General features: G+C 42.0%; 2 protein-coding genes across 16 annotated transcripts in view; one reads left to right on the top strand and one right to left on the bottom strand.

The window, feature by feature from the left end:
• Window positions 1–4,306: 4,306 nt before the first annotated feature.
• On the bottom strand, window positions 4,307–27,512 carry SENP8 (SUMO peptidase family member, NEDD8 specific). Of its 3 annotated transcripts, none has more exons than XM_033189534.1 (2): window positions 27,425–27,512; window positions 4,307–5,687 (listed from the first exon to the last, which is right to left on the bottom strand). In XM_033189534.1, exon 2 carries the CDS (start codon window positions 5,649–5,651, stop codon window positions 5,013–5,015), a length of 639 nt encoding a protein of 212 aa, XP_033045425.1. In that variant the 5' UTR covers window positions 5,652–5,687; window positions 27,425–27,512; the 3' UTR covers window positions 4,307–5,012. The 3 variants fall into 3 exon arrangements, with proteins under 3 accessions (XP_033045425.1, XP_033045424.1, XP_033045426.1); XM_033189533.1 differs by lacking the exon at window positions 27,425–27,512 and adding an exon at window positions 26,026–26,160; XM_033189535.1 differs by lacking the exon at window positions 27,425–27,512 and adding an exon at window positions 13,699–13,723.
• The window catches only part of MYO9A (myosin IXA), a 321,205-nt gene continuing 319,657 nt past the window's right edge, over window positions 26,062–27,609 (top strand). For 6 of the 13 annotated variants that reach the window (XM_033189505.1, XM_033189513.1, XM_033189508.1 and 3 more), the window contains exon 1: window positions 26,393–26,819. The gene's annotated coding sequence lies outside the window, so the exon portion shown is untranslated. Of the gene's footprint in view, window positions 26,186–26,392; window positions 26,820–27,609 lie in introns of those variants that run through there. The other 7 variants (XM_033189509.1, XM_033189511.1, XM_033189516.1 and 4 more) reach the window with 2 other exon arrangements.

Genomic DNA, 27,609 nt, shown 5'->3' on the forward strand with positions numbered 1-27,609 from the left:
AAAAATTAGCTGGGTGTGGTGGCACGCACCTGTAGTCCCAGCTACTGGGGAGGCTGGGGCAGGAGAATTGGTTGAGCCCTGGAGGCGGATGTTGCAGTGAGCTGAGATCACACTACTACACTCCAGCCTGGGTGTCACAGTGAGACTCCATCTCAAAGTGGAATTTCAGCCTCATAGTGGAACTTAGTGACCAATTTTCCCACTATTGTGCAGAGCATCTTTGCTTAGTCCCATTTATTTGATGCAATTCCTTTAAGCCCTCTTTTTTGGAGATTCCCCAAGCTGCTGCTCTCGTTCAACTTCCCATCTTCATATACATGGAATATGAAAGGTGATTTAACACAGGACCTACAATGTAGGGTTTTTTTTTTTTTTTTTTTTGAGATGGAGTCTCGCTGCATCGCCCAGGCTGGAGTGCAGTGGCAGGATCTCAGCTCACTGCAAGCTCCGCCTCCCGGGTTCACGCCATTTTCCTGCCTCGGCCTCCTGAGTAGCTGGAACTAGAAGGCGCCCACCACCACGCCCGGCTAATTTCCTTTTGTATTTTTAGTAGAGACGGGGTTTCACCGTGTTAGCCAGGATGGTCTCAATCTCCTGACCTCGTGATCTGCCCGCCTTGGCCTCCCAAAGTGCTGGGATTACAGGCGTGAACCACCACGCCCGGCCAATGTAGGGCTTTTAAGGTGCCCTACACCAGCAGAGCAGTATAAGGAGCTGATTCAAATATGACAATATATAAAACCAGGCCAGTTATTATATAGGTCCTGCTGCCTAGCAGTTAATTCAGATGACAATTTCTCACTATTAGTTTCTATAACATATCAGCTGAATATATGAAATTTAGAAACTGAGGCTAGACTACATTTAACATGTTCAAATGTGGAGTTCTTGCTATTTTCTAGGACAGGGAGAAAGGAATAGGTGGAAAAAGTGTGAGACGAGATGGAGGCCATGTGACTGAGCTTCTGAGTTTATTTATAAAATGAGAATAACAGTACCTGTTGAAACATAAGAACATAATAATTAATGAGATTATATATTTCTATAGAACCTCAAAAATGTACAAGGTACTTTATATATATGGTGATATATATAATGATGCATATATATAATATGCAAGGTACTTGCATAGTATGTGTGCATAAAGTACCCTGAACATTATAGAGTGATAAAAAGGTTAGTTGTTGCTATTTACTGTCCTTGAATAAGTTTCTCTTTTGTACATAACAGTAATTATCAGCTATTTTTTACATAGCTGTTTAGCTGCATAGCAATAGAGAAGTAAGTTTTCAAATTTGTTGTTAGTCTTAAAATGGAACTGAGCAGGACAGAAGGAAGATAAGGTTTATTTTGCAGATGAGAGTACTGAATCTCACTGACAGAGCCTGGATTTGACATTCATGCTCTAACACCATAGCATGTAAATTTTTGTAAATAATTTTTTTTTTTTTGAGATAGAGTCTCGCTGTGTTGCCTAGGCTGGAGTGCAGTGGCGCAATCTCAACTCACTGCAACCTCTGCCTCCCACGTTCAAGCGATTCTCCTGCCTCAGTCTGCCAAGTAGCTGGGATTACAGGTGCCCGCCACCATGCCCGGCTAATTTTTGTATTTTTAGTAGAGACGGGGTTTCGCCATGTTAGCCAGGCTGGTCTTGAACTCCTGACCTCAGGTGATCTGCCCACCTTGGCCTCCCAAAGTCCTGGGATTACAGGCGTGAACCATTGCGCCCGGCCTGCCCCATGTAACTGAGAAATTCTACTTTGTCATTTCAATGGAATGTATTATTAAAACATATGGTCGGCCGGGCGCGGTGGCTCAAGCCTGTAATCCCAGCACTTCGGGAGGCGGAGACGGGCGGATCACGTGGTCAGGAGATCGAGACCATCCTGGCTAACACGGTGAAACCTGGTCTCTACTAAAAAATACAAAAAACTAGCCGGGCGAGGTGGCGGGTGCCTGTAGTCCCAGCTACTCAGGAGGCTGAGGCAGGAGAATGGCGTAAACCCGGGAGGCGGAGCTTGCAGTGAGCTGAGATCCGGCCACTGTACTCCAGCCTGGGCGACAGAGCGAGACTCCGTCTCAAAAAACAAAAACAAAACAAAACAAAAAAACAAAAAAAAAACATATGGTCGATATGGATATGGTAAAATTATAATATAGTCAAAATAATAAGGTACATATCAGAAACATAATCCACTTTATGTGATCTAGTTAGGACCAGTGCTTGTGAACTTCAACATATACCTGGCCAAATGGTTGAAATATTTGTGTTTTAAATACTGTTACATAGGAAACCCACTGATACTTACATTTTCTACAACCATTTATAGCTGGGTTTACATATGGTCACCTTTCTGAATTCCATATTGATTCACGGGTTGGACAAGTGTGAGTAGACTTACCGGGCAATACAACAGGATATCTGAAAACAGGTTAGTTCAGTTTGATAATTGCTTAGCCCAGTTTTGAAAAACCTGCTTTCCTTTTGAATATTTTGATTAATTTTGCAGAATAGATCCTTTTGACTCTAAGAGAGAAGGGAATGCAATACCAGCAAAAGATTTTTTCCTATTTTGTGTCATGTAACATGAATGGTATGTGGTCAAGCAGGTGTGTAACTTACCGGGTACTACAGTATCCAGTGAAATACAAGTCAATTCTTAAATTCTCCTGTCTTTTATAATGCTAACACTTACAAATAACATACTCAAAATTTCATGAGAAGACACTAATCTGTGGCACAGTCCAATAAGGCTAATGCATTTGGAAAAGGTAACCTTAGATTATACATACATACATATATATATATATATATATATATATGCATGTCTATACGTGTATATATATATTTCTATATATATTTAAAAGACTACCTTAGTTAAAAAAATTACTTATAAGATGAATCTTAGGGAGTTAGGAAAGATTGTTCTCATATGCTTTAACTCTCAGATTGAAGATACTCTGATATTTAAATAAACATACTTTGCATTGTCAGAAAGATAACTTTTCCCAGAGAGGATTTGACTTCAATAGTCTAGATTAGCTGCCTAAGTCAACAGTTACTGTAATAACATTGTTTTCTTATCTTTATCTACACCTGTGGCCTATCAGCGACCTTTGTCACTTCTCTTGCTGTCCCTCCCTCCGTATTTGACCTCTATGGATGACTGCCAGTTCCTAATCTTTTTCCTAGCCCCATCTTCCATTAGCACTGGTTTTTATCCAAAATGTACTGACTTGAAATGGAAACTTTTTTGGATAGCTCTTTGACTTTTAGTTTCAAATCCTGCTCACTCAGGCCTGCTATGTAACCTGTACTTATTTACCCTTACTGTGTTTTCCCTTCTTGGCTAAAAGGAACCAAGTTACTTTCTCTGTGGTCACTGAGTGGTGAGGTTATTTTGGGCCATGAGGGCTGGGGGCAGGGTTAGGCTGGAGAAGTAGCTGAAATAAGTTTCATGGCTGAAGCTAACCTTTGGTTTTCAAGTCTTATATGCCTTGCAATCTAATTCTCATTAAGAACAGAATTAATGTGTGTACCCAACATGTCATCTGGTTGTTTACTATTTGAAACAACTGAAACACATCAGTGCTTCTGGAGGGATAGCATTTTGTTTTACTCTTGGTTCTACATTTTAAAAATTACATTCCCTGCATTTTTAATTAAGTAAAAGGGCTGAGAAAGGTCACTTTTCTTCCTTTATGTTTTTTTTTTTTGAGATGGAGTCTCGCTCTGTCGCTCAGGCTGGAGTGCAGTGGCCGGATCTCAGCTCACTGCACGCTCTGCGTCCCAGGTTTACGTCATTCTCCTGCCTCAGCCTCCCGAGTAGCTGGGACTACAGGCGCCCGCCACCTCGCCCGGCTAGTTTTTTGTATTTTTTAGTAGAGACGGGGTTTCACCGGGTTAGCCAGGATGGTCTCGATCTCCTGACCACGTGATCCGCCCGTCTCGGCCTCCCAAAGTGCTGGGATTACAGGCTTGAGCCACCGTGCCCGGCCCCCTTATGTTTAAAAAACAAACCAACTCTAAGTCTGTGAAGTTTCAGATACAAAATCATCCTGAAATTACCATGACGTAACTAAAAACAATTCTGCCAGAATTAAGGATAGAGAGGAAAACCTGTAACTATCAGGAAGCACAACTATTTATCTGAAACAACAGGTAGCCTTGGGAAGGTATCAACTATGAATTTTAGAAGCAAATAACTTTGGATATAAGGAGGAAGTGTGTGCATGGCTAATAGAAAAGGCAGAGAAAAGCAGTTATTAATTGAGAGTAGCAAGTCTACCCAATCAGTGAGCAAACTGAGAGGTCCACCAGGCATTAATTTTAATGAGGTTACTCGAGATTTCCCCTTTCTTCAAGCATTCCAGGAATCAGATGGAGGAAGACAGGGTAACATCATCTTTATCAAATATTTGCAAACGTTATGCAGATAGCTGGAAAAGCCTGTGCATGGTGAATGGAAGAGGTATCACATAAAACCGAATAACTGTCTCATAATATTTAGGTCTTGAATGAAGTTAGGCCTTGACCTGCTTCCAGCCAGTTGATCTCTTAATTATGTAGGCTGTGCAACAAGTTTTTGGTTCTGTTTTATAGTTTTCTTCCCTGCATTCCTCTAGATTTAATATATTCTTGATTTGTTTTACAGATCACTGCTTTTCCTCCAGAAAAAGCCAATGTGGATAAGGGAGACCAAAGGAAATTAATTATATACCAATAAGAAAAGTCTTACTTGAACCTTGTGTGTAATAAATGTTCAAATAAGTTGGTTATAAGGTTTTGGTGTACAATTTCAAGATATTTTCATAGACCATATTGCTCTCAAGTAAGGGTTAAAGTGAAACGTTCCATGGGGATAACACAGAGGATGATATTCTTTCAGGAAAAAGAGTATTAAGCTTTCCTCTACCAGGCATCTTCCCTCAGGCACTGAGATTGCAGCCATCCAACAAATGGGGAAGGGCAGAAAGAGGAGCCTTCCAAAGTCGCAAATATACTTCAATAGTTACTTTTTAGCAAGTGTGGCAATGAGATCTTTCCATTCTCCCCTCTTCTTTGTGATGTATGTAGGGGTGAGTAGCTGTAGCAGTGATTCTGTCTGTTGCCTAAAGAAGTTCTGACACAAGGCCTCAGTGTTACATATCACGTACATCCCACAGTCATAGCTGTTTTGTTGGGCAGGGGCTTTCTCTTCCACAAAGGCCAGTTTGTCTCCTTTTCTGCCTAAGAAAGCTTCCAGTTTCTCTGCTACCTGCTTTGCGTGGACTGAGTTGCTCCTGCTATGGGAATCATAATGAAAAAAGCTATTTTTATCTTGGAGGTAGACCAATAAACTCCAGTGGGTTCCTCCGGCTGCCTGGTTGGAGTTATCATTGATGGCTAAAAATACAACTCTCTTGTGGGGGAGGTCCAGTGGTTCAAGGAACATGGCGATCTCTGCTGGGTTGCTAGTGCACTTGATGAACTGGGTGACTTCAGGGCTGATGAAACTGACATCATCAGAGCAATCATGAAACTGACTGTTGGCAAAGTACTCAAAGGCAAACCCAATAATATGGTCATTGAGCCAGCTTGGCGGATCCAATAGTGAGACATCTGATTGCCGCAGCAGACTGTCCATGTAACTCAAGACTACGGGGTCCATCTTGTACTGACAAGGGCTGCTCAGAAATTCCAGAAGCTGAACAAGAGCCAGAAGACAATATTACTGTCAATAAATATCTGACTGTAAAATGGGGCTGGAAAATAGTAGTTACTTTTATAGGGTTGTGGTAAAGAAATACACAGTTGACCCTTGGACAAGGTGGGTTTGATCTGTGCAGATCTACTTACACATGGATTTTCTTCCGCCTCTGCCACCCCTGAGACAGCAAGACAAATTGCTCCTCTTCCTCCTCCTCTTCAGCCTACTCAACATGAAGATGAGGAGGATGAAGACCTTTATGATGATCCATTTCCACTTAATGAATAGTAAATATATTTTCTTTTCTTTATGATTTTCTTAATATTTTCCCCAGCTTACTTTATTGTAAGAATGCAGTATATAATATATTTACAAAACATGTTTTAATTGGCTATGTTATTGGTAAGGCTTCTGGTCAACAGTAGGCTACTAGTAGTTAAGTTTTTTTTTTTTTTTGAGACAGAGTCTCATTCTGTTGCCCAGGTTGGAGTGCAGTGGCACGATCTCAGCTCCCTGCAACCTCTGCCTCCTGGGTTCAAGCAATTCTTCTGACTCAGCCTCCCGAATAGCTGGGATTACAGGCACAGGCATGTGCCACCACGCCCAGCTAATTGTTTTTGTATTTTTAGTAGAGACAGGGTTTCATCATATCGGCCAGGCTGGTCTCAAACTCCTGACCTTGTGATCCACCCGCCTCAGCCTCCCAAAGTGCTGGGATTACAGGTGTGAGACACCACGCCCAGTGTATTTAAGTTTTTAGGGAGTCAAATCCTATACCTAGGCTGGGTGCGGTGGCTCATGCCTGAAATCCCAGCACTTTGGGAGGCCAAGGTGGGCAGATCACTTGAGGTCAGGAGTTTGAGACCAGCCTGGCCAGCATGGTGAAACCCCGTCTCTACTAAAAATACAAAAATTAACCAGGTGTGGTGGGACATGTCAGTAATCCCAGCTACTCGAGAGGCTGAGGTGGGAGAATTGCTTGAACCTGGAAGGCGGAGGTTGTAGTGAGCTGAGATCATGCCACTGCACTCCAGCCTGGGCAACAGAGCAAGACTACATCTCAAAAAAAAAAAAAAAAAAAAGGTATACCTAGAATTTTGACTGCATAGGGGGTTGGCACTCCTAGCCCCTGTGTTGTTCAAGGGTCAACTGTAAGTATAAGAAATTCTAGCTTATGTGCTGCATGTAAACAATTAGAATGAAAACTGGAAAACTGCCATGTACACAGTAAGCATGAATTTTAAATATCCTCTTGAAGCACAGAGATTGGTTAAAATTATAGCTAATGTTTTACCAAACAACATACCATTAACTGTATTATTTGGCTCCTTAATGAATATGCGTAATAACAAATTATTTTTATATTAAAGATGAATTCAAAGAATCTAAAGAAAAAAGTTACTAATTATCAAGGGAAATAGTTTCCATTTCAACATTAATTTTCTTCTCTCTTTTTTTTTTTTTGAGAAGGAGCCTCGCACTGTCACCCAGGCATGAGTGCAGTGGCGCGATCCTGGCTCACTGCAAGCTCCGCCTCCCAGGTTCACGCCATTCTCCTGCCTCAGTACCTCCCAAGCAGCCGGCACTACAGGGGCCCACCACAACGCCCTGCTAATTTTTTGTATTTTTAGTAGAGACAGGGTTTCACCATGTTAGCCAGGATGGTCTTGATCTCCTGACCTCGTGATCCACCCACTTCGGCCTCCCAGAGTGCTGGGATTACAGGCCTGAGTCACTGTACCTGGCCTCAACATTAATTTTCAAAAGATAAAAATATTGCTTCTTCCTTCCATAATGGAATGTGACAGTGATTAGGACTGTAGTTAAAAGGAATTGTAACTTTAAAAACAGAAAATCTTAAGACTAATATAAATGAAATTCATTCCCGATTCTGCCCTGCTATGAGCATGAGTGATATAACATGTGTTTGCCTGTTTCATAGCTTTAGCCTCAAGGGGTATGATAAAGATGATGTAATGTTTACAATATAAGTTAGAACTTCTTTTGACTTCTTTTAAAAGGTAGTATGGGATAAGATTCTGGAAACCTGGGTCTAGTCCTAGTTTTACCACTGATTTGCTGGTATCATCTTGAGCAGTCATTTAAATGACTTTGTCCTTGTTTTTCTAAAAAGGTATATGCCTTTTTTACAGATGGCATATAAAATCATTTAATCATTTTGTATGCCATCTGTAAAAAAGGCATATATCCACCTTACATACCCTAGAAAGTTGTAGAGAAGACCAAATAATTTTACTTGAAAGTACTAAAAGAGTTTAAAAAGTTGTACAGTAGTATTTATCAATTAGATGACATTAGTAAGATAATCAGAAAATCTAGACAGAGCTCCAAACCAATCAAAGCAAATGAGGTTTGAAAACAAATATCTGTAAACATTACCTTGTTTAAATAAAAGAATGACTAACTTAGAGCAGAAGCAATACAAGTTGTGTGATGAAATTAATATGCTTGTGACCACCCAAAGTGAGACAAGTCTGATGGGTGTGGGATATTTGAGCCTAACAGACTCAACAGAGTTAACAGAGAGTTAGCTGTTATGCACTGACCTGGCAGCACAACAATATTTCTGAAAATCACATAGCAATAAACTGTCACATGCAGATTGAGAGCGCAAAACAAAGCCTATTATAAGAAAATAGTAATAATGCTGTAAAAGACAAGACTAGAATTATGACATCAATTTAATCAATTCTGACCATTAGACCAGTTATTTTACCACTTGACTACACTATTGAGCAATAATTTCATGATATAACCATTTTCATGTAACAAAACGCTACAAAAACCTGTATGAAAAATCAATACACCCCTCAAGAAAAAAAGCCAAAGTAAATGAAGGGACATCCAAGATGGTTTAATGTAGACGCAGTACGTCATAATCTGACTACTTGAGAAACAACATAAGGCTGCTTATGAGAAAAAAGAAAAAATATATAATAAGATGGCATGAATTAGGATCTTCTTAAGAAAAAAAGACTAATGGAGAGACATAAACTGGAGCCAAGAATGAAGTTAATGAGCCACAGAGCACATTTGTTATGGGTGGGCCACAAATTTGGCTCTAAGCTTTTTGGCATCTGACCAGACAAAGTTAAACATTCACAATGTCCATAAGATAAAAACAAAGCAATTGCTCAGGAGAGGTAAAATAATTCTTTGTATTATGGTCCGACAGTTTTTTCTCAAGAGATTTCCATAAAAGACATGGTGCATCATAACAAATAGTGCCTCACAATATCCTTACAACAGATGAAACAGTTAGATAGGACTGTTTCCTATAATAATCTTTACTATCTAGCCTTATGGCAAATGGGCACAGATCAATCAAATGAAAGCAATTTGACAGAGGTTAGGTAATCAGCTTGTCGATGTGACTTGATGTAAGAGTTTATGAATATAAAGGCGGAATGACTGCTCCCTGGCTACAGCATCTGTCTCCCATGTCTTCAATAAACACTGCATAGTTGTGAGTGCCAGGTCATATAGCTTGGCAAAAACCCGGAGACTTACTCTCTACACTGCCTGCTGAAATCACACCCACTCTTCAACACCAACCCAACTAGGGAAAGGAGCCTACAAGAAGACTGCCTCAACAGTCAGTCATCTCTCACCTTGAAGGCAATGTCCACAGGCTAGGCTGAGATTTTCTTCAGAAATAGTTTTTGTGTTTTGTCTGTTTGATTTTTAAAATACCCAGCACATAGACAAAATGTTACTCAAGGCCCTAATTCTGTTCCATACAGCATGACAGCAACAGTTTAATTCCAAAAATTCTAATGCAAATATAACTCAACTAGCCTTTAGCCAAACCCATCCTTGGCCAAGAAAAATAACTCTAAACTTCATATTTGAAGACTTGAATTTTAGATTCAATTCTGTTACTCATTGGCTGTGTGATCATAAATAAATTAAATTTCCTTAACTCTTTCCTTTTCTGTAAAGTGAAAATATTTTCTATTTTTATTTTTTATAGTCCATAGTTTTTTTTTTTGTTTGTTTTTTTAACACCTACTATGTCATGAATTCAGCAGCTCAGGCTTCTTTCTATTATTTCTCACAAAGTGTGCTTCTCTGAGGCTGGGCACAGTGGCTCACGCCTGTAATCCCAGTACTTTGGGAGGTCAAGATGGGCGGAGCACTTGAGGCCAGGAGTTCCAAACCATCCTGACCAACATGGCGAAACCTCATCTCTACTAAAAATACAAAAATTAGTCAGGCGTGGTGGTGGGTGCCTGTAATCCCAACTACTCGGGAGGCTGAGGCAGCAGAATTGCTTGAACGCGGGAGGGGGACCTTGCAGTGAGCTGAGATCGCACCATTGCACTCCAGCCTGGGCAACAGAGCAAGACTCTTACTCAAAAACAAACAAAAAACAAACAAAAAAGTGTGCTTCTCTGGGTGGAGCAGGCTGGTGCTTCAGGTGAACCCAGGCACCTTTCTCTTTGGCTTCCTTCTTTTTCTGATCATTTTCCTTCACGATTTCAGGAAGCTATCTCTGTTCTCAGAGTGCTTAATGCGCTCAATATGCACGTTACTTCTCTTGGCAAGAATCTTGCCCTTGTTTGTTTACAACAATGCCAACAGCATGCTGGGTATCACTGTAAGCTCTTCCAGTTTTGCCATGGTAACACTTGTGGGGCATTCCTTTTTGAACAGTATACATTCCCTTGATGTCTACAATATCATATTTCTTATAGATTCACATATATGTGGCCAAAGGAACAACTCCATGTTTTTTCCAAGGCCTAGAGAAGATACACTGGATGCCTCTCCTCTTTCCCTTTGTGTTAGTCATTTTGGCAAATTACTGGAAGATGGCGTGTTGGGCCAAAAGGCAGTATTTTTTATTTTTATATTAAAGACAGGGTTTCGCTCTATTGCTCAGGCTGGAGCACAGTGGTGCAATCACAGCTCGGAGCAGGCTCAAACTCCTAGGTTCAAGCGAGTTTCCTGCTTCTGCCTCCAGAGTAGCTAGGACTGCAGGTTACCATGCCTGGCTAATTTTTAAATTTTTGTAGAGACAGGGTCTTACTTTGTTGCCCAGACTAGTTTCAAAATCCTGAGCTCAAGTGATCCTCCTGCCTGTGCCCCACAAAATGTTGGGAATACAGGTGTGAGCCACTGTGCCCAGCTTAAAGTGAGAATAAGAATATATGACCTTTATCATGTGGTATTTGTCAATATAAAATAAACATACATAACTAGGATTTTAAAATACAACATAAGGCCAAGGCAGGCAAATTGCCTGAGATTAGGAGTTCCAGACCAGCCACGGCAACATGGTGAAACCCCGTCTCTACTAAAATACAAAAAATAAGCCAGCATAGTGGTGGTGCCTGTAGTCCCAGCTACTAGGGAGATGGAGGCACAAGAACAGCTTGAACCCAGGAGGCAGAGGTTGTAGTGAGCCTAGATAGTGCCACTGCACTCCAGACTGGGTGACAGAGTGAGACTCCATCCAAAAAAACAACAACAAAAAACCCCAAGAATAAACAAAAAAAAAGACAAAAAGTGTTCCTAGGTATCTATTATGGCATCAGTAAATTTATAACCTAATGACTGATAACTGTAATGTACTTCACTTAACAAATGTTTACTGAGTCTTCTCCTTTGTGCCAGGGGGTGGCAATACAGAATGAGAATGAAAGTTTCTTTTTTTTTTTTTTTTTTTGAGACCGAGTCTCGCTCTGCCGCCCAGGCTGGAGTGCAGTGGCCAGATCTCAGCTCACTGCAAGCTCCGCCTCCTGGGTTTACGCCACTCTTCTGCCTCAGTCTCCCCAGTAGCTGGGGCTACAGGTGCCCGCCACGTCGCCCGGTTAGTTTTTTGTATTTTTTTAGTAGAGACGGGGTTTCACCGTGTTAGCCAGGATGGTCTAGATCTCCTGACCTCGTGATCCGCCCGTCTCGGCCTCCCAAAGTGCTGGGATTACAGGCTTGAGCCACCGCGCCCAGCCGAGAATGAAATAGTTTCTACCCTTACTGAGCTTAAACCTATTTTGTTATAATGAACATATACTGCATATGCAATTCTTTTAGTCAATAAATACCTACTGAGCACCTAATATTAGGTCCTATGGGAGATACAAAGATGTATAAGGTGGTTTGTAGTCAATGAGATAAGAAATCCATAAGATGCAAAAACAGAATGTATGGGAATTCACAAGAAGAATAATCTGGCTAACAGGGTGAAAAGGAATGAGTGCTCAGATCAGAAATGGCTTTGAGGAAAGGGACATAAAAGTAGGCTCTTGAAGGGCAAGTGGAGTTGGATGCATGGGGAAGACAGAGAGGCAAAGAAAGTGCTTTCAAATGTGGAGAGAATCCTGAATAGTCTAGCGTGGCTAGAATGAAGTGGGAGTAGTAGGGGTACAGGCAAATATTAGAGGATTCTTAGAAGCTAAGTGGTGACAGACTGAATTCCAGTGAAGGAGTTTGAAATTTATACTAGAGGAAATGGGAGCCATTAATGGCTGGGTCAATGCTTTGGGAAGATAATAATTCAGCCATAATATATAGAACTAATTGGTAGGGGGAAAAATGGAAAGCAGAGATCGATTAGATTTTTTTTTTCTTTTTTTTTTGAGGTGGAGTCTCACTCTGTCGCCCAGGCTGGAGTGCAGTGGTGTGATCTTGGCTCACTGCAACCTCTGCCTCCTGGGTTCAAGCGATTCTCCTGTTTCAACCTCCCGAGTAGCTGGGATTACAGGTGCCTGGCACCATGCCTGGCTAATTTTTGTATTTTTAGTAGAGACGGGGTTTCACCATGTTGGCCAGGCTAGTCTTGAATTCCTGACCTCAGATGATCCACCCACCTCAGCCTCCCCAAGTACTGGGATTACAGGCATGAGCCACTGTGCTCGGCCCAATTAGATTTTTATTGCAAGTAAAGGTAGGAGGTAATGACCTAAAGCAGGAGAAATGATAGTAGGAATGCAGAGGAATAGATATTGTAGACAGAGCATCAGTAAGACTCAATAAGTGATCAGAGGTGGGTAGATAAAAAAGAATTATGAGGCCGGGAGGCGGAGGTTGCAATGAGCCGAGACTGTGCCACTCCCTTCCAGCCTGGGGGATAGAGTGAGACTCCTTTTCCAAAAAAAAAAAAAAAAAAAGAATTACAAAATGGTCTGAAGGTTTCAGCTGGGGCGAGTGAGAGGATGATAATAATATTATTAATGAGGTGGGAGAAAAGGAGACGGAAAGGGACCTAGCAAAAAACCAGGAGCCATCTAGAATCATTTATGAATATTTCTTTTCTTTTTTTTTTTTTTTTTTTTTTTTTTTGAGACGGAGTCTCGCTCTGTCGCCCGGGCTGGAGTGCAGTGGCCGGATCTCAGCTCACTGCAAGCTCCGCCTCCCGGGTTTACGCCATTCTCCCGCCTCAGCCTCCCGAGTAGCTGGGACTACAGGCGCCCACCTCGTCGCCCGGCTAGTTTTTTGTATTTTTTAGTAGAGACGGGGTTTCACAGTGTTAGCCAGGATGGTCTCGATCTCCTGACCTCGTGATCCGCCCGTCTCGGCCTCCCAAAGTGCTGGGATTACAGGCTTGAGCCACCGCGCCCGGCCTGAATATTTCTTTTCTATGTAGTGAGTACTGTGCCTGGCATATCAGAAGTGCAATAAATGTTTGCCAGATGAATGCAATATTTTTAAAGGGAAGTCAGAAAATCTAGATTACAGGAAAAAAATAAATAAGGCCACTTAAGATTTCTGTATCCTTTGTAATATCCTTATTCTCTGGTTTTGTGTTTTGCCTGTTATCCTTTATTGTTCTGTTGTTACTAGTAAATTCGTTCAGAGTTAAAAGATCTGTGTACTTGGTCTTGGTGGATGGTAAGCATGACTAGGGGAAGGGCAAGAAAGGTGAGTGAACTGGTGAGCCAATGACCTCCTCACAGTTCTATTTGTAAAATCTTACCAAATATATTATAGCTCTATGTTTTGGGGCTAGGAAGTCTTGGGTCTAGGCTCTTAACTTGCCACTTACTATTTAAGTGATCGTGGACAAGTTATTCATCCTCTTTCTGGGCCTCATTTTCCTCATCTGTAAGATTAGGTAGTAATAACATAATCACAGATTGTTACACGAATTAAAAACATGAGTGAAAACACTCAGTACGTTGTCTGGTCTACAGTAGACTCTCAAAAAAAGTTAGTTTCCTTCCCTGTTCCCTATATTTGAGGTGGCAATAATGGACCCCAAAGATTTCTTGAAAATAAAGCACTTGTCTCTTTATATAAAGCCACAAAGTTATCAAAGATGAAACTAGCCATGGCATGACTCTGCTCTTGTGCTTTATCTTTGGCATAAGGAGAGCAAATGTGAAATCCAGGAAAATTGTTCTCTCAATCTGAGTGAAGCAATGATGTTAATGTGTTGTCAGTATACACAAACCCTGTGATTACAGGGGTTAGTTTATTGTATCTTCCGACTTCTGTAACTAAATGAAGCTAATATTGAATTCATTAACTTTTTTTTCTTTTGAGACGGAGTTTTGCTCTTTTTGCCCAGCCTGGAGTGCAGTGGCATGATCTCAGCTCACTGTAACCTCTGCCTCCCAGGTTCAAGCAATTCTCCTGCCTGAGCCTCCCGAGTAGCTGGGATTACAGGCGCCCACCACCATGCTTGGCTAAGTTTTTGTATTTTTTTTTTAGTAGAGACGGGGTTTCACCATGTTGGCCAGGCTGGTCTCAAACTCCTGACCTCAGGTGATCCACCACCTTGGCCTCCCAAAATGCTGGGATTATCGGTGTGAGCTCTGGCGCCTGGCCAGATTAACTTTTAACTGGTGGTGTTACTGCTGTTTCAGTCTGTTTTTTTTCTTTTTCTTTTTTTGAGACAGGGTCTCACTCTCTGTCACCCAGGCTGGAGTGCAGTGATGCAATCATGGCCACTGTAGCCTTGACATCCTGGGCTCAAGTGATCCTCCTGCCTTAGCCTCCTGAGTAGCGGGGACCACAGGTGCCTGTCACCACGCCTGGCTAATTAAAAAAAGGAAAAAAATGTGGACGGACGCAGAGGCTCACGCCTGTAATCCCAGCACTTTGGGATGCCGAGGTGGGCGGATCACCTGAGGTCAGGAAGTCCACACCAGCCCGACCAACATGGAGAAACCGAGTCTCTACTAAAAAAAAAAAAAAAAAAAAATACAAAATTAGCTGGGCATGGTGGCGTATGTCTGTAATCCCAGCTACTCGGGAGGCTGAGGCAGGAGAATTGCTTGAACCTGGAAGGCTGAGGCAGGAGAATTGCTTGAACCCGGGAGGCGGAGGCTGTGGTGAGCTGAGATCGCGCCATTGCACTCCAGCCTGGGCATCAACAGCGAAACTGACTCAAAAAAAAAAAAAAAAAATTGTAGAGATGAGATCTTACTATGCTGCCCAGGCCGGTCTTGAACTCCTGGGCTCCAGTGATCCTCCTGTCTAGCCCTCCCAAAGTGCTAGGATGATAGGCGTGAGCTACCTCATCCGGACTCAATCTGGATTTTTAATGAATGGAAATGCTTAAAAATACTAATTTACAATGGCTATTAATGATAATTATCTATTTTGTATAAGTATTTATTTTATGGGATTAAAATATATATTAGAGTCTTAAATTAACAAGCATTTTATATGGTATACTGCAATTCTCAAAACTTCAGGGAAAATAAGCCTGTTGGCTATTGAATTAAGTAGTGCTCCAGATAAATTTGTTTTACTGAAAACATACTTCTCCAGAATTGTGACCTTTACTCATTTTTTTCTAATTATTCAGTAAGCGTTCCTTAAAAAAAAAAAGAGAGAGAAACAGCCTCATTCAGGTATGTTTTTTAAAAACATTACAAAGTAAGTGCAGATTATAAAAGTCAGTTGTTTCTAAATGCAATTGCCTTCCTCACTCCCTTTGGCTACGATTTTAAGTTGTACCAAACTACAAATGCTCAGAGACACATCTATGCTTCTCTAAATGGATACATGCCCACGTGCCAGCAGATAGCAACAAAGTCCAAGAAACAAACACAAGTTAATCACAGAGCATCTTCCTAGAGCTTTAATTTGACCAACTTTAGGGGAAAGAGCTAAACAACTTTTTTTTTTTTTTTTTTTTTTTGAGGCGGAGTCTCACTCTGTCGCCCGGACTGGAGTGCAGTGGCCAGATCTCAGCTCACTGCAAGCTCCACCTCCCGGGTTTACGCCATTCTCCTGCCTCAGCCTCCCGAGTAGCTGGGACTACAGGCGCCCGTCACCTCGCCCGGCTAGTTTTTGTATTTTTAGTAGAGACGGGGTTTCACCGTGTTAACCAGGATGGTCTCGATCTCCTGACCTCGTGATCCGCCCGTCTCGGCCTCCCAAAGTGCTGGGATTACAGGCTTGAGCCACCGCGCCCGGCCGGAGCTAAACAACTTAATCATTGACTTAAAACATTTAAATCAGCAACTAAAAATATTTTAATTATTAACATAAACTTGGGCATAAAATGCTAAATCAGCATGAAATTTAAAAATAAAATATGAGAGTCTCATAGAACTTTTGCAACTGTGGCAGGCAATTTTTTCTGTTTCATTCAGTCTTCTCTGTTAGCTTGGATACTTCAGCGGAACAGTCTAATAACTACTCATAGCTGATGTGTTTGTGACATAAACCTCAAATTCTTAGGAACCAGATTCCCTAATAATAAAGGAAAGAGCACAAGCTTATGCTTTAGCAGCTTAAATGTGTACAGGAGAGAAACATTTATTAAAGCAAATTTATTCATTTGGTTAAAATATATTTATTGATGTCTTATATGTCCCAATTTTGCCTGCCATAATCAGACTGAAAATTGAACCTGGTTACTATATAATGGATTACAGACATCATTCAAGAGTTAGTTTTTTTCTTTCTCTCTCTCTCCTCTGTTTTTTCTTCCTCCCTTCCCCTCCCCCTCTCCCCTCTCCCTCTTTCTTTCTTTCTTTGAAAACGTCTCACTCTGCTGCCCAGGATGGAGTGTAGTGGCACAGTCATAGCTCACTGTAGCCTTTAACTGATGGGCTCAAGTGATCCTCCCATCTTGACCTTCCAAGTAGCTATATGCACTATAGGTGCATATCACCATGTCTGGCTTAAGTAAAAATTTTTTAAAAATAGAGGCAGGGTCTCACTGTGCTGTCCAGGCTCATCCCAGAGTTTTCTACTGTCTTCACACCTCACATCCAATTGACAACGAGTCCTGTTGATTCTATAGCCTAAATGTTCTAAATCTGTCCAGTGCTTTCCATCTTCACTATTATTACCTTAGTCAAATCTATCACCATTTCTTTCCTGACCTAGCCTAACAGGTCTCCTATTTATACTACTGACCCTGCCAATAAATTTTCCATCAAAATAATTGTTTAAACATTTAAATTAGGTCAGGCCTGTTTCCTGCTTAGGACTCTCTAGTAGCTCACTATCATACTCGGAAAAAAATGAAAATTCCATACCCTAGTTTACAAAACCCTACATGAAAATGTGGCTTCAGCTATTTCTCCAACCTTATCTCCTCCTATCTCCCTGCTTGTCCACTAAGCCCCAGCCACAAAGACTTTCTTTTTATTCCTCAAATACACCAAGCTTTTTCCCTCCTGAGGGTGGTACAAGTTGTACCTGGACCTTCTAGTAGTTAGCTCCTTCTGTTGGACAGATCTTAGTTTAAATGCCACTAAGTCACAGAGGTCTCAGGGCAGCCAAAATAAAGAGGCCGCCAGTTACTATCACTCTAATTTCAATTCCTTGAATAGCACTGATGACTATGTGATAGTTTTTTAATTTATTTGTTTATCGGTTCATATTCTTTTCTCCTCCCCCTGCCTCTTCTCTTTCCCTTTCCAAAACAAGAATGCAAGCTCTATGAAAATAAGACGACAAGGGGCCCTGTCTGCCTTGTTTGCCATTTTAACCCCAGGGCCTAAAACAGTGCTTGCCAGGCAGGTACTCAATAAATAAATGTAGAATAAATGAATAAATGAGTATACAGCTCAACATAATATAAATCAAGTTTGGCAGAGAAATGTTTACATTTACAGAGTCTGGGAAGTGAAAGGGCCTTTACTATCACTTCTAATCTAATTTCCAACTCCATGCAAGAATTCTTTTCTGCTCTCAGGGAGAAAGGTGCAGAACCTTGACTTAAAACTAGGGGTGTAGTATTGGAGCAGAAATAGATAAATCAATAGAATAAAAAAATTCATATGCAGATAAGAAATTTTAAATATGATGATGGAGTCTTTACAAATCAATGAGAGAGTCTGTTCTCGTAGTGTAGTAGTAATCATGTTTGCCTGACCAATCAACAGAGAAATTATGGGTTATTCTAGTGTTTTCAGCATGTTCGTGTGTTCCACTGAACATTATGTTCCTATAATGTTCCTATAATATAGCACTGCTATAGCAGTGCTGTCCAATAGGACTTCTTGTGACAGAAATTTTCCTTTTTTATTTTTTGAGATGGAGTCTCACTCCGTCGCTCAGGCTGGAGTGTAGTGGCATGACCTTGGCTCACTGCAACCTCTGCTGCCTGGGTTCAAGTGATTCTCCTGCTTCAGCCTCCCGAGTAGCTGAGATTACAGGCGCCTGCCACTGTGCCTGGCTAATTTTTGTAGTTTTTTAGTAGAGACAGGGTTTCACCAGCTTGAGCAGGCTGGTCTTGAATTCCTGACCTCATGATCCATCCGCCTCGGCCTCTCAATGTGCTGGGATTATAGGCATGAGCCACTGTGCCTGGCCCAGAAATTTTCTTTGATCTGCAAAATGTTCAATACAGTAGCCACTAGCCCCTTGTGGCTATTGAGTTCTTGAAATATGGTCAGTGTGACTGAAGAATTGACTAATTTTAATGAACTAAAATTTAAATAGCCACATGTGGCTAGTGCTAGTATACTGGACAGCTCAGTTCCATAGACTTTCATAGGTATTTCCCGAAATAACTATGAAGTGAGATTACATGGTTAAAAAAAATAGCTCACACCTGTAATCCCAGCACTTTGGGAGGCCGAGGCAGGCAGATCACCTGAGGTCAGGAGCTCGAGACCAGCCTGGACAATATGGCAAGACCCTGTCTCTACTGAAAATACAAAAACAAATTGGGCATGATGGTGCGTGCTTGTAATTTCCGTTACTTGGGAGGTTGAGGCAGGAGAATTGCTTGAACCTGGGAGGCAGAGGTTGCAGTGAGCCAAGATCACCCCACTGCACTACAGCTTGGGCGACAGAGTGAGACTCTATCTCAAAATAAATAAATAAATAAAAAAGAAAAAAGATTACATGGTTAATTAAATTAGGGAATGCTAACTCCTAATGCACACACACACACACACACTAGAAACTAACGAGACTTTGGCGATAAAAAATTTTAACTTTTTTTGGTATGATCTTTTCCCAAACTTATTTGACCATGAAATCCTCTTTCTTTTTTTGGAGGAATATCTAATAGTACTTTTATTATCTGTGTATTGAAGTATGGGATATGCTTGCTAGATTTTTTAATAAGTAGCGTTGGCACAACTTGTTAACTATTTGATTAAAAAAGTAAAGAGTTTTACCTCATACCTTATATCAAATTACATTTTAGATAGAATACAAATTTAAATATTAAAAAGTTAAAAAAATTGTTAGAAAATATTAGTTAATACACTTACATGGCTGGTCAATAAACACACGAAGAGACACTGGACATCAGAGTAGTAATCAAATAAATGCAAGTTAAAATTTCATTTTTTTACCTGTCGAGTTAGCAAAGATGAAGAAAACTAATAAAAACTAGCATTGCTGAGAGATTATGGGAAATGAGTAAATGATGCCTCATTTTGATAGGACTGTCATACATGCAAGCTTTTTCAAGGGTAATTTGCCATTATATTGGAATTCTTAAGAAATTTATATATGTAGGTATTATACTTTCATACATTTATCTTAAGGGAAACATTAACAATGTGTGCAAAAATTCAACAAGTCACATGGCAGTATTTATAACAGAAAAACTGGAAACAACCTGGAGTTCAAAAAAGGACTGGTAAATTAAATAACAGGGTTTCCACATGATGCAATAGTTTTCAGCCATTACATATAATATTATCAATACAAATTTATTAACAGAAAAATGTTCATAATGTGCTTTGAGATAAACATCTGTATATGATAAAAATACACACAAAAATAATCAAGAACGATATCCATCAAGTGTAAATATTTTAAGAAACAGGATTAATACTTTTTTGCCTTTTTCCTTCTACCTTTTGATATTGTGCTTTAATTTTTCCTCTTCTCTTAATAATGAACACATAATTAGTAAATACAGTGATTTCATTGAAGAGGAAGAAAAGATGTACCAGTTCCCACTCTTACAATGACATAAAGTATTTCCATTTTTTCAACTTTTGAGTCTTACTTCTGTCCTCTGGATAAAACAGGTAAATCTAATCTCTTTTCCATAAATGTTCAAACACAAATATTTAAAAATAATTTGATGTTTACTAAAATTAGAAGATTATGTCCAACTTCTAATGTCTGATTCAACTTGCACTTTCACAAAAAGAATCACATCCAAGACCAAATATGTTTTTTATGGCAAAAATATTTTCAGGAAGGAAGTTCATGGCTTTTTTTGGGGGTTTCAATTTCCCCCCAATTAAACATTTCCTTTTAAAACTAAGCCTAAACCATCTGGAGATCTGTATAACGTGGCATGTAAGAATGACCATCAAGATTTATTATATTACCCTCTTGAATACACAGATTAGATTTTACTCATCCTTCTATCTTCAGTGCCTGACAAACTAGAGTTTTAATAAATAAATATTTTTCCTGAGTGAGCAAAATACAGAAGTGAAACGTATCTTGAAAAACTCAGGAAAACACAACACTGTTATAAATGTAAGAAATATTCTCAATTGTATAAATGAATTATGAATTTACACAACATTCCTGTAACAACATTTCACAGTGGAATTCAGCTCTCAAAGTACAAAATCCACTTGGTGTGATGATGATGCTTGGTAACTCTATTGCTATAAATTCCACTTTATTCTGTCTGGGGCCAAGGAGATAAAACAGGTGACTTTTTAGGATTTCATCTAACACCAAGGCTCTCCATTTATTGCTCTGGAACTAGGCACAGCTATCAATGGCTAAGATGTCACTGACCATGAAAATAATTTTATTCCTGGTCTACCATTTCTACCTCAAGAGTTCCATTTGTAGGCCGTGTGTGGTGGCTCATGCCTGTAATCCCTGCACTTTGGGAGGCCAAGGTGGCTAGATCACCTGAGGTTGGGGGTTCTAGATCAGCCTGACCAACATGGAGAAACCCTGTCTCTACTAAAAATACAAAATTAGCCAAGCGTGGTAGTGCACAACTGTAAGCCTAGCTACTCGGGGGGCTGAGGCAGGAGAATCGCTTGAACCCGGGAGGTGGTGGTTGTGGTGAGCCGAGAGCATGCCATTGCACTCCAGCCTGGGGAAGAAGAGCAAAACTCTATTTCAAAAAAAAAAAAAAAAGTTCCATTTGTAATTGTGTCACAGTTTTTGTCCTCAAGACAAACCTGGTGGATACCAAGTTTTTCTTGTGGTGACTTTGTTTTGCTTCAAATTTTCTGAGAAATGACTTTACACAATTGTAAACTTTGAAATGACTAGGAGTGAGGGCCAGGTGTGGAGAGGCCATTAGAATTAATAAGACGTCTGTGTAAGATAATATTTTATAAAGGTGTAGACAGAACTTTATTTGAGTACATGCGGTAACAAAGTCTGATAAGGAGTGGTTAAGCTAAAGCCACGATTTACCTCATTTCACAGATAATCACTGTGATCAGCACATGGCAGCTCTATGCAAACACACTATTTGAAAGAACATAAAAAAAATGATCTTTTAATCTCATTTGTTCTGAGGATTTCAAATCCTGGCAAGTTACTTTTTTCACAGATAGTTAAGAGGTAAATTGTCATTACAAATTGCTCATTAGTGGGTTTCAAAAATGTGCCTGGCACATAGTAGAGGTTCAATAAATATCTAATGAATGAATAAGTAATGAATCACACCTCTTTGAGAGTTTTATTCACTGGCCATCAGGGAAAGCAAGCCTAAGGTTTTCTTTTTTTTTTTTTTTTTTTTTTGAGACGGAGTCTTGCTCTTTCGCCCGGGCTGGAGTGCAGTGGCCGGATCTCAGCTCACTGCAAGCTCCGCCTCCCGGGTTTTACGCCATTCTCCTGCCTCAGCCTCCGGAGTAGCTGGGACTACAGGCGCCCGCCACCTCGCCCGGCTAGTTTTTTGTATTTTTAGTAGAGACGGGGTTTCACCGTGTTAGCCAGGATGGTCTCGATCTCCTGACCTCGTGATCCGCCCGTCTCGGCCTCCCAAAGTGCTGGGATTACAGACTTGAGCCACCGCGCCCGGCCGGTTTTCAAACAATAATACAGATGCTCAAAATAGTAACTACAGTTGGGACAAATTTTTTGGGATCAAGACAATGATCCAGTGCTTTTATAAGTTGATTGTGGAGTAAGTCATTTAATTGGGAGCCAGAGAAAGGAACTTTCAGAAATTTTCTGTAAGTAATAAAAATTATTAAAAAGCCTCATAAAAGTATTGTTTCTGATTTCAGATAGACCCACTCCTCCTCCTCCTGCAAAACGTGTCAGATAGCTGAACCTCAAGCTCTGCATAAACTCGATTTTTCGTATCACCACCCAAATGGCCTCCAATTATTTGATGGACAGAAAGTCACTATAGGCTGGTCACGCTGAAGAAGGTGGTAATGGTGACCTCTCTGAGAAGCTAGTTCTGGAAATTAATTTTATAGGACTCATTTGGATCAGTAATACCTGAACCCCAAATTAAATTTTTTAGAATACGTTTAAAAAGTACACAATTTGCGTACCAGCTGGATTTGAGCAGTAAGTTTTTATAGTCTGGTATTGATCAGTTTCGAAGGAGATGGGCTGCCTGGGCCTTGAGGACTTTCTGTTCTTTGCTAATGTGTTTAAACTAAACTTCTTTTCCATCCAAGAAGTTTAAGGAATTGGCAGAGAGAGAGGAGTTCTGACTTTTAAAAGTCAGAAATGTACGACTCACAGGTATAGATGGAATTTGACTGAGGAAGGCCTTGGCAAGATCCGTGAACTTATGGTAAGGCCATTGCTTTATTAGAAGTACTAACAATATCATTTATAATTCAAAAGACTGGGCTAGCCTCTTGACCACATAAAATGTTAACTGACTTCCACACTGGGGTATATATTCCTGTTGAAAGGTATGCAATTTATTCCAATGTATGTTACTCTAGCCTGGTCAGCACATTGTGGAAATAAAGGAATTTAGCAGACTCTCTAGAGATCACCTCAAGATTTTTTTTTTGAGACAGGCTCCTTCTCTGTCACTCAGGCTGGAGTGCAGTGGCATGAACACTTCAGCCTCGACCTCCTGGGCTCATGTAATCCTCTTGCTTCAGTCTCCCATGTAGATGGGACCACAGGCAGGCACCACTATGTCTGGCTAATTTTCTTCTTTTTTTAAAATTTTTTTGGAGAGACAGGGTCTCACTTTGTTGCCCAGGCTGGTCTTGAACTCCTGGGCTCAAGTGATCCTCCTGCCTCAGCCTCCTCAAGTGCCGGGATTACAGGCCTGAGCCACTGCCCCGGCCCAAGATTCCGTTTTTTAAAAATTAATTAACTTATTGGTCTAGTCTCTTCATTTCTATCTTCTCTTTAGATGATCTAACCTGCACATTATTCTAGATTTTCAAACAGAACTCTAATCACATTATTCTACTCCAAAAATTTTAACAACCCCCCATTGTCTACCAAATTAACTACAAATTACAGCCTGGCATTCAATGATTTCCACAAAAATAGCCCCAATCTACCTTTCTGATTTATTTTCTGGTATTGCTCTCACAGATATATACATCCACAAGCTTAGTCCCTCTGCAGGCCCCGGTTATTAGGAAATGGTGGGATAGTACTGGTTGCTGCCCCAGAGGTAAAGGAGACACAGAAGAAAACAGCCAGCTTCTCATCCCAGCAGAGAGGTTGGGAAGTGAACACTGCTTCATCATTTTTCTGAAACACAGATTTGATGTCATGCTCTAGATTAAAACCATTACACTGAGATATTTTTAAACTTAGGATCCATAGACCAGGATGTGGCTAGAATATCAGGGTTCTGTGAACTTAGACTGGGAAAACAATTCGTTTTCAATAATCAGTAGCTGAAATTTAGCATTTCTTCAATAAGTGTGGACCATAAACTACAGTATTAGCATTCTCTTTTTTTATCAATAGAAATCTGATATTTTCACATCATATTAAAGTTGCTGCAGGCATTTCAAAATATAATTTATAGTCATCACTACTTAGAAATTATATAATTAGACGTGCTCCCAGATTTTATTTGATGCATATATCACACCTTTAATATTTTAAAAACTTAAAAAAATTAGTTTCCTTTATATTACTATGATTCTATTTTATACATTTAAGAACATTTTCCTGAGACTGAGTCTATAAGCTGGACTGCCAACGAGGTCCACTGGGTAAAAGAGGTTAAGAACCTTTTTTGTACTTATCAATTGTTTCTAGTATTATATATAATCTAAACTCTTCACCATGGAATTCAAGGCTCCTCATAATCTGTTCACACCCACTTTATCATCTTCATCTCTGTTCCACCTCTACTCTCCATACTATGCTCTAGTCATACTAGACAACAATAACTCGTTCTTATCTGGGTCAGATAGACAGGTTTTTGGATTAACCCTAGTTAATAGATAGCAGCCATACACTGTCTTGGTCTTTACCTCATACAGCTTCTCTGCCTGCTAATTCTTTATTTAAAGGCCTAGTTTTCCCTAATACAGTAATTTTCAATCCTAACAGAGCTGTATTTTAAATATCTTTATATCTCATTACTAATTTAAATGATAAATAACAGAAAAAGATTCTAAACTGGCAAGGCACTGTATGTAGTAATCTCACGGGAGTGGATGTTGGTCTTTGCATCTCATAAATTGGCTTAGCTCTGGATGTTGGTCTCTGCATCTCATAAATTGGCTTAGCTCTGATCATTTTTGGGGACAGATGTGGGGATGGCCCTTGAGCTGTAAGGCTGGAGACAACAGCTGACCAATTCTGGATGGAAGGGAAGGGGAGAGCAAAGAGACAAGTAACTAAGGTGGACCTGATAAACACTGAGGAATGAACAGTGCTGAAGGGAAAGGCAAGAGTGGCTCCTTCTCCCATTTCCCAGACCAGTTATTCAAAACATAACGCCGCTCAAGTTTCTCATCCATCTCCAAGCCTCTCCATAGTTAAATGACCTCCATCTTAATGTTACAGAGCCAACTCTCTCAATTTCTTCTCTCTAGTTTAGTGGGGCTCAATCTTTAGCATTAGAGTCACCTGTGGAGCTTTAAAACAGTACTGACACCCGACAAAACCCAGAATTTAATTGGTCTACAGTGGGGCAACAGTATTGGTTTTAACAAAGTTTCCCAGGTGATTCAAATGCACATACAAGGTTGTTTTCCACTAGTGCTCTCGATCTTATAAATTAGCCTCCCTCACCCTCGAAGAGTCCACTTCTCGGTTTCGTGTACACTTTTGAGCCTTCTACCTAAACAGAAAACATTCCTGGGGGCCATATTCTCGTTCCTCATTTCTCTCACTTTATAATGATGCTTCTTTAAAGTGAAGTCTACAGTACGGTTTCCATCAGGTTTATTTTACTTTTCTTTTGACTCTTTCAAACCACCACTGTCACATGCTTTTGCACCCGTTTTTCTCTTTTACCTCCTCTCTTATTTCTTTGACCAGGTACTGGATTACTAGTCTTTTAACACAGTCTTCTAAAAGTGACCCAAAAGCTTGGAAAGGGCTTCCTCACGTTCTCCTCCTACACAACCTGGGACCCCTCTTCTGTGCCCAGACAGCATCCCGTGCATTTTTCTCTATTATCACTTTATTGTACTACTACTGCGGATTCTCTCACGGTCTCCTATATAAAAGCACTTCAAAAACCTGAGACTATTTCATTCGCCTCTGACATTCTGGAACCCAAGACATGGAAACCACTCAGTGAAAAAGTCTGAGGAATGAATGGAAAGGAAGACTTGGAAAAGGAGGTCGGGGCGGGGACAATGAGGGTGGGTGGGAGGAGAGAGCGTGCGTGTTTGAAAAGGGGCGGGGGCTGTGACCGGCGGCGCTGAGAATCCAGGTCCAGAATCGGGAGGGAGCACGGATACGCCAGAATCTGAGTGAGTGGGGAAGCGATCCACTGCCGGGACAAACTGAGACAAACTAAAGTGGGGAGGAGGCTTCTTACCTGCCTCGGGCCTCACCACCCCAACCAGCCTTCAGACACCTCTGTGTTGGCCGGAAATCGACAGCTACAGTCGCAAACCCAGAGGTTTCTTCCCCAACCTTGCGACATCCCTCTCCAGTACAGGGAGAATCTAAGGCAGAGTTCCCCGCTCTGCCGTAAGGTGAGGAAGAAAAATTTGGGCGGGGCAGCCTGGGGCCTAGGAAATGGGGCGTGTCCGCGCAAGCGCACGCTGTACTCTCCGGTGGCGTCACGTGCGGGGGCGGGACCGGGCGGGACCGGGCGGGGCCGACCCGGGCTGGCAGTAGGGGGCGTGGGAGGTAAGTGCGCGCGCGCCTGCTCGCCTGCAGCCGTGGAGTCGCGCGGGGCGGGGTTGCGTGCGCGGGGTCGGGGGCGCGCGGCCGAAGCGGACAAGGGACGCGGCGGCGGTTGACTGTGGCTGTTGAGAGAGTACAGAACAGTCAGGCCCGCGAGAGGCGGCGGCGGAGGCAGTAGCTGCACCGGCAGAGGCGGCCGCTCGCAGCAGTTGAGGCGGCGGTCCAACGCGTGCTCTCTGGGCGGGGTGCAGCGGGGGATGTGCCTGCCCAGGCCGGGCGGAGTCTCTCTGACAGGGCGGGGGATGCGCAGCGGCCGCTCGCCCGGACCCTGAGGCTGCTGGGCCCACCCTCCCGGAACCGCCCGACCCTCCGTGGCCTCGGCCTCCCCTGCCATCTCCCGCCCGACCCTGGGGCGGAGGGTGGGAGGCAGCTTCCGCCGAAGAGGAGGGGGCTGCGGTGGCCACCGCGGCCGAGCCCGAGGTAAGACCCGCCCAAGCGCTCAGCGGCCCTGCAGCCCGTCCTGGCCCACGTCTCAGCCTTGCTATTTGGCTCCGGTCGGGCCGCCCCGCCCCGTCCCAGTGGAGACGCCCCGCGAGCGGGTCTGCGCCGAGCCTCCCAAACACCAGATCACGGCCCCGGATCCCCAGTAGACCCCACCCCCCGTATCTTCCATTGGCCGAGCACCATTCCAGTCCTCCAGCCTCCCCGGAGATTCTGTCACGGTCCCCCCAATCCAGCAGACCCCATTAGAACCCCTCAGAGTCCCTCAGGACTCCTAATGGAGCTTCCAGACTCCGTTACATCCTCCCTGGGGCTGACCTCATGACAGTTCCTGAGACAAAGTCTCGACCGCCCCCTAACCCGTTGCGTCCCCCAGCTGCCCCTCGCCCTACCCTTCTTAATAGACCCCCTCCCAGCTCGCTCATCACCAAGCCGACTAGCGCTAACCCTAGCCATCACGGCTTTCAGATAGCCGCTGTCGTGGTGCTCTTACTCCCGGTAGATGTGGTGTCAGCCGTCACAGACTTTGGCTTCTCTCCCACCACCCACTGTAGCCTCTCTCACAGACCTCTCCTCAAGCAAACCTTGTTATCTTTCTCCTCAGTCGCGATCCTTTCTTTGGTTGAAAGGGCTTTGCCATGAAATCCTGAGGGAATATTTGCTTAGCCTAGTGTATTCCCTCCATTGTGACTTAAGGGGACCGACCGAGACCCATGTTTGGAGGGGTTGGGCTGAAAAAAGCGGGAGGCAGAGAGAAGTTATGGAAGCA

Source organism: Trachypithecus francoisi, unplaced genomic scaffold (genome assembly GCF_009764315.1).
Source record: "Trachypithecus francoisi isolate TF-2019V2 unplaced genomic scaffold, Tfra_2.0 Lachesis_group3, whole genome shotgun sequence".
In the NCBI taxonomy this organism is placed as follows: Eukaryota; Metazoa; Chordata; class Mammalia; order Primates; family Cercopithecidae; genus Trachypithecus; species Trachypithecus francoisi.

Bases quoted from the DNA above. Each gene is read 5' to 3' on its own strand.
- SENP8 (XM_033189534.1), bottom strand. From the start codon at position 5,651: ATGGACCCCGTAGTCTTGAGTTACATGGACAGTCTGCTGCGGCAATCA.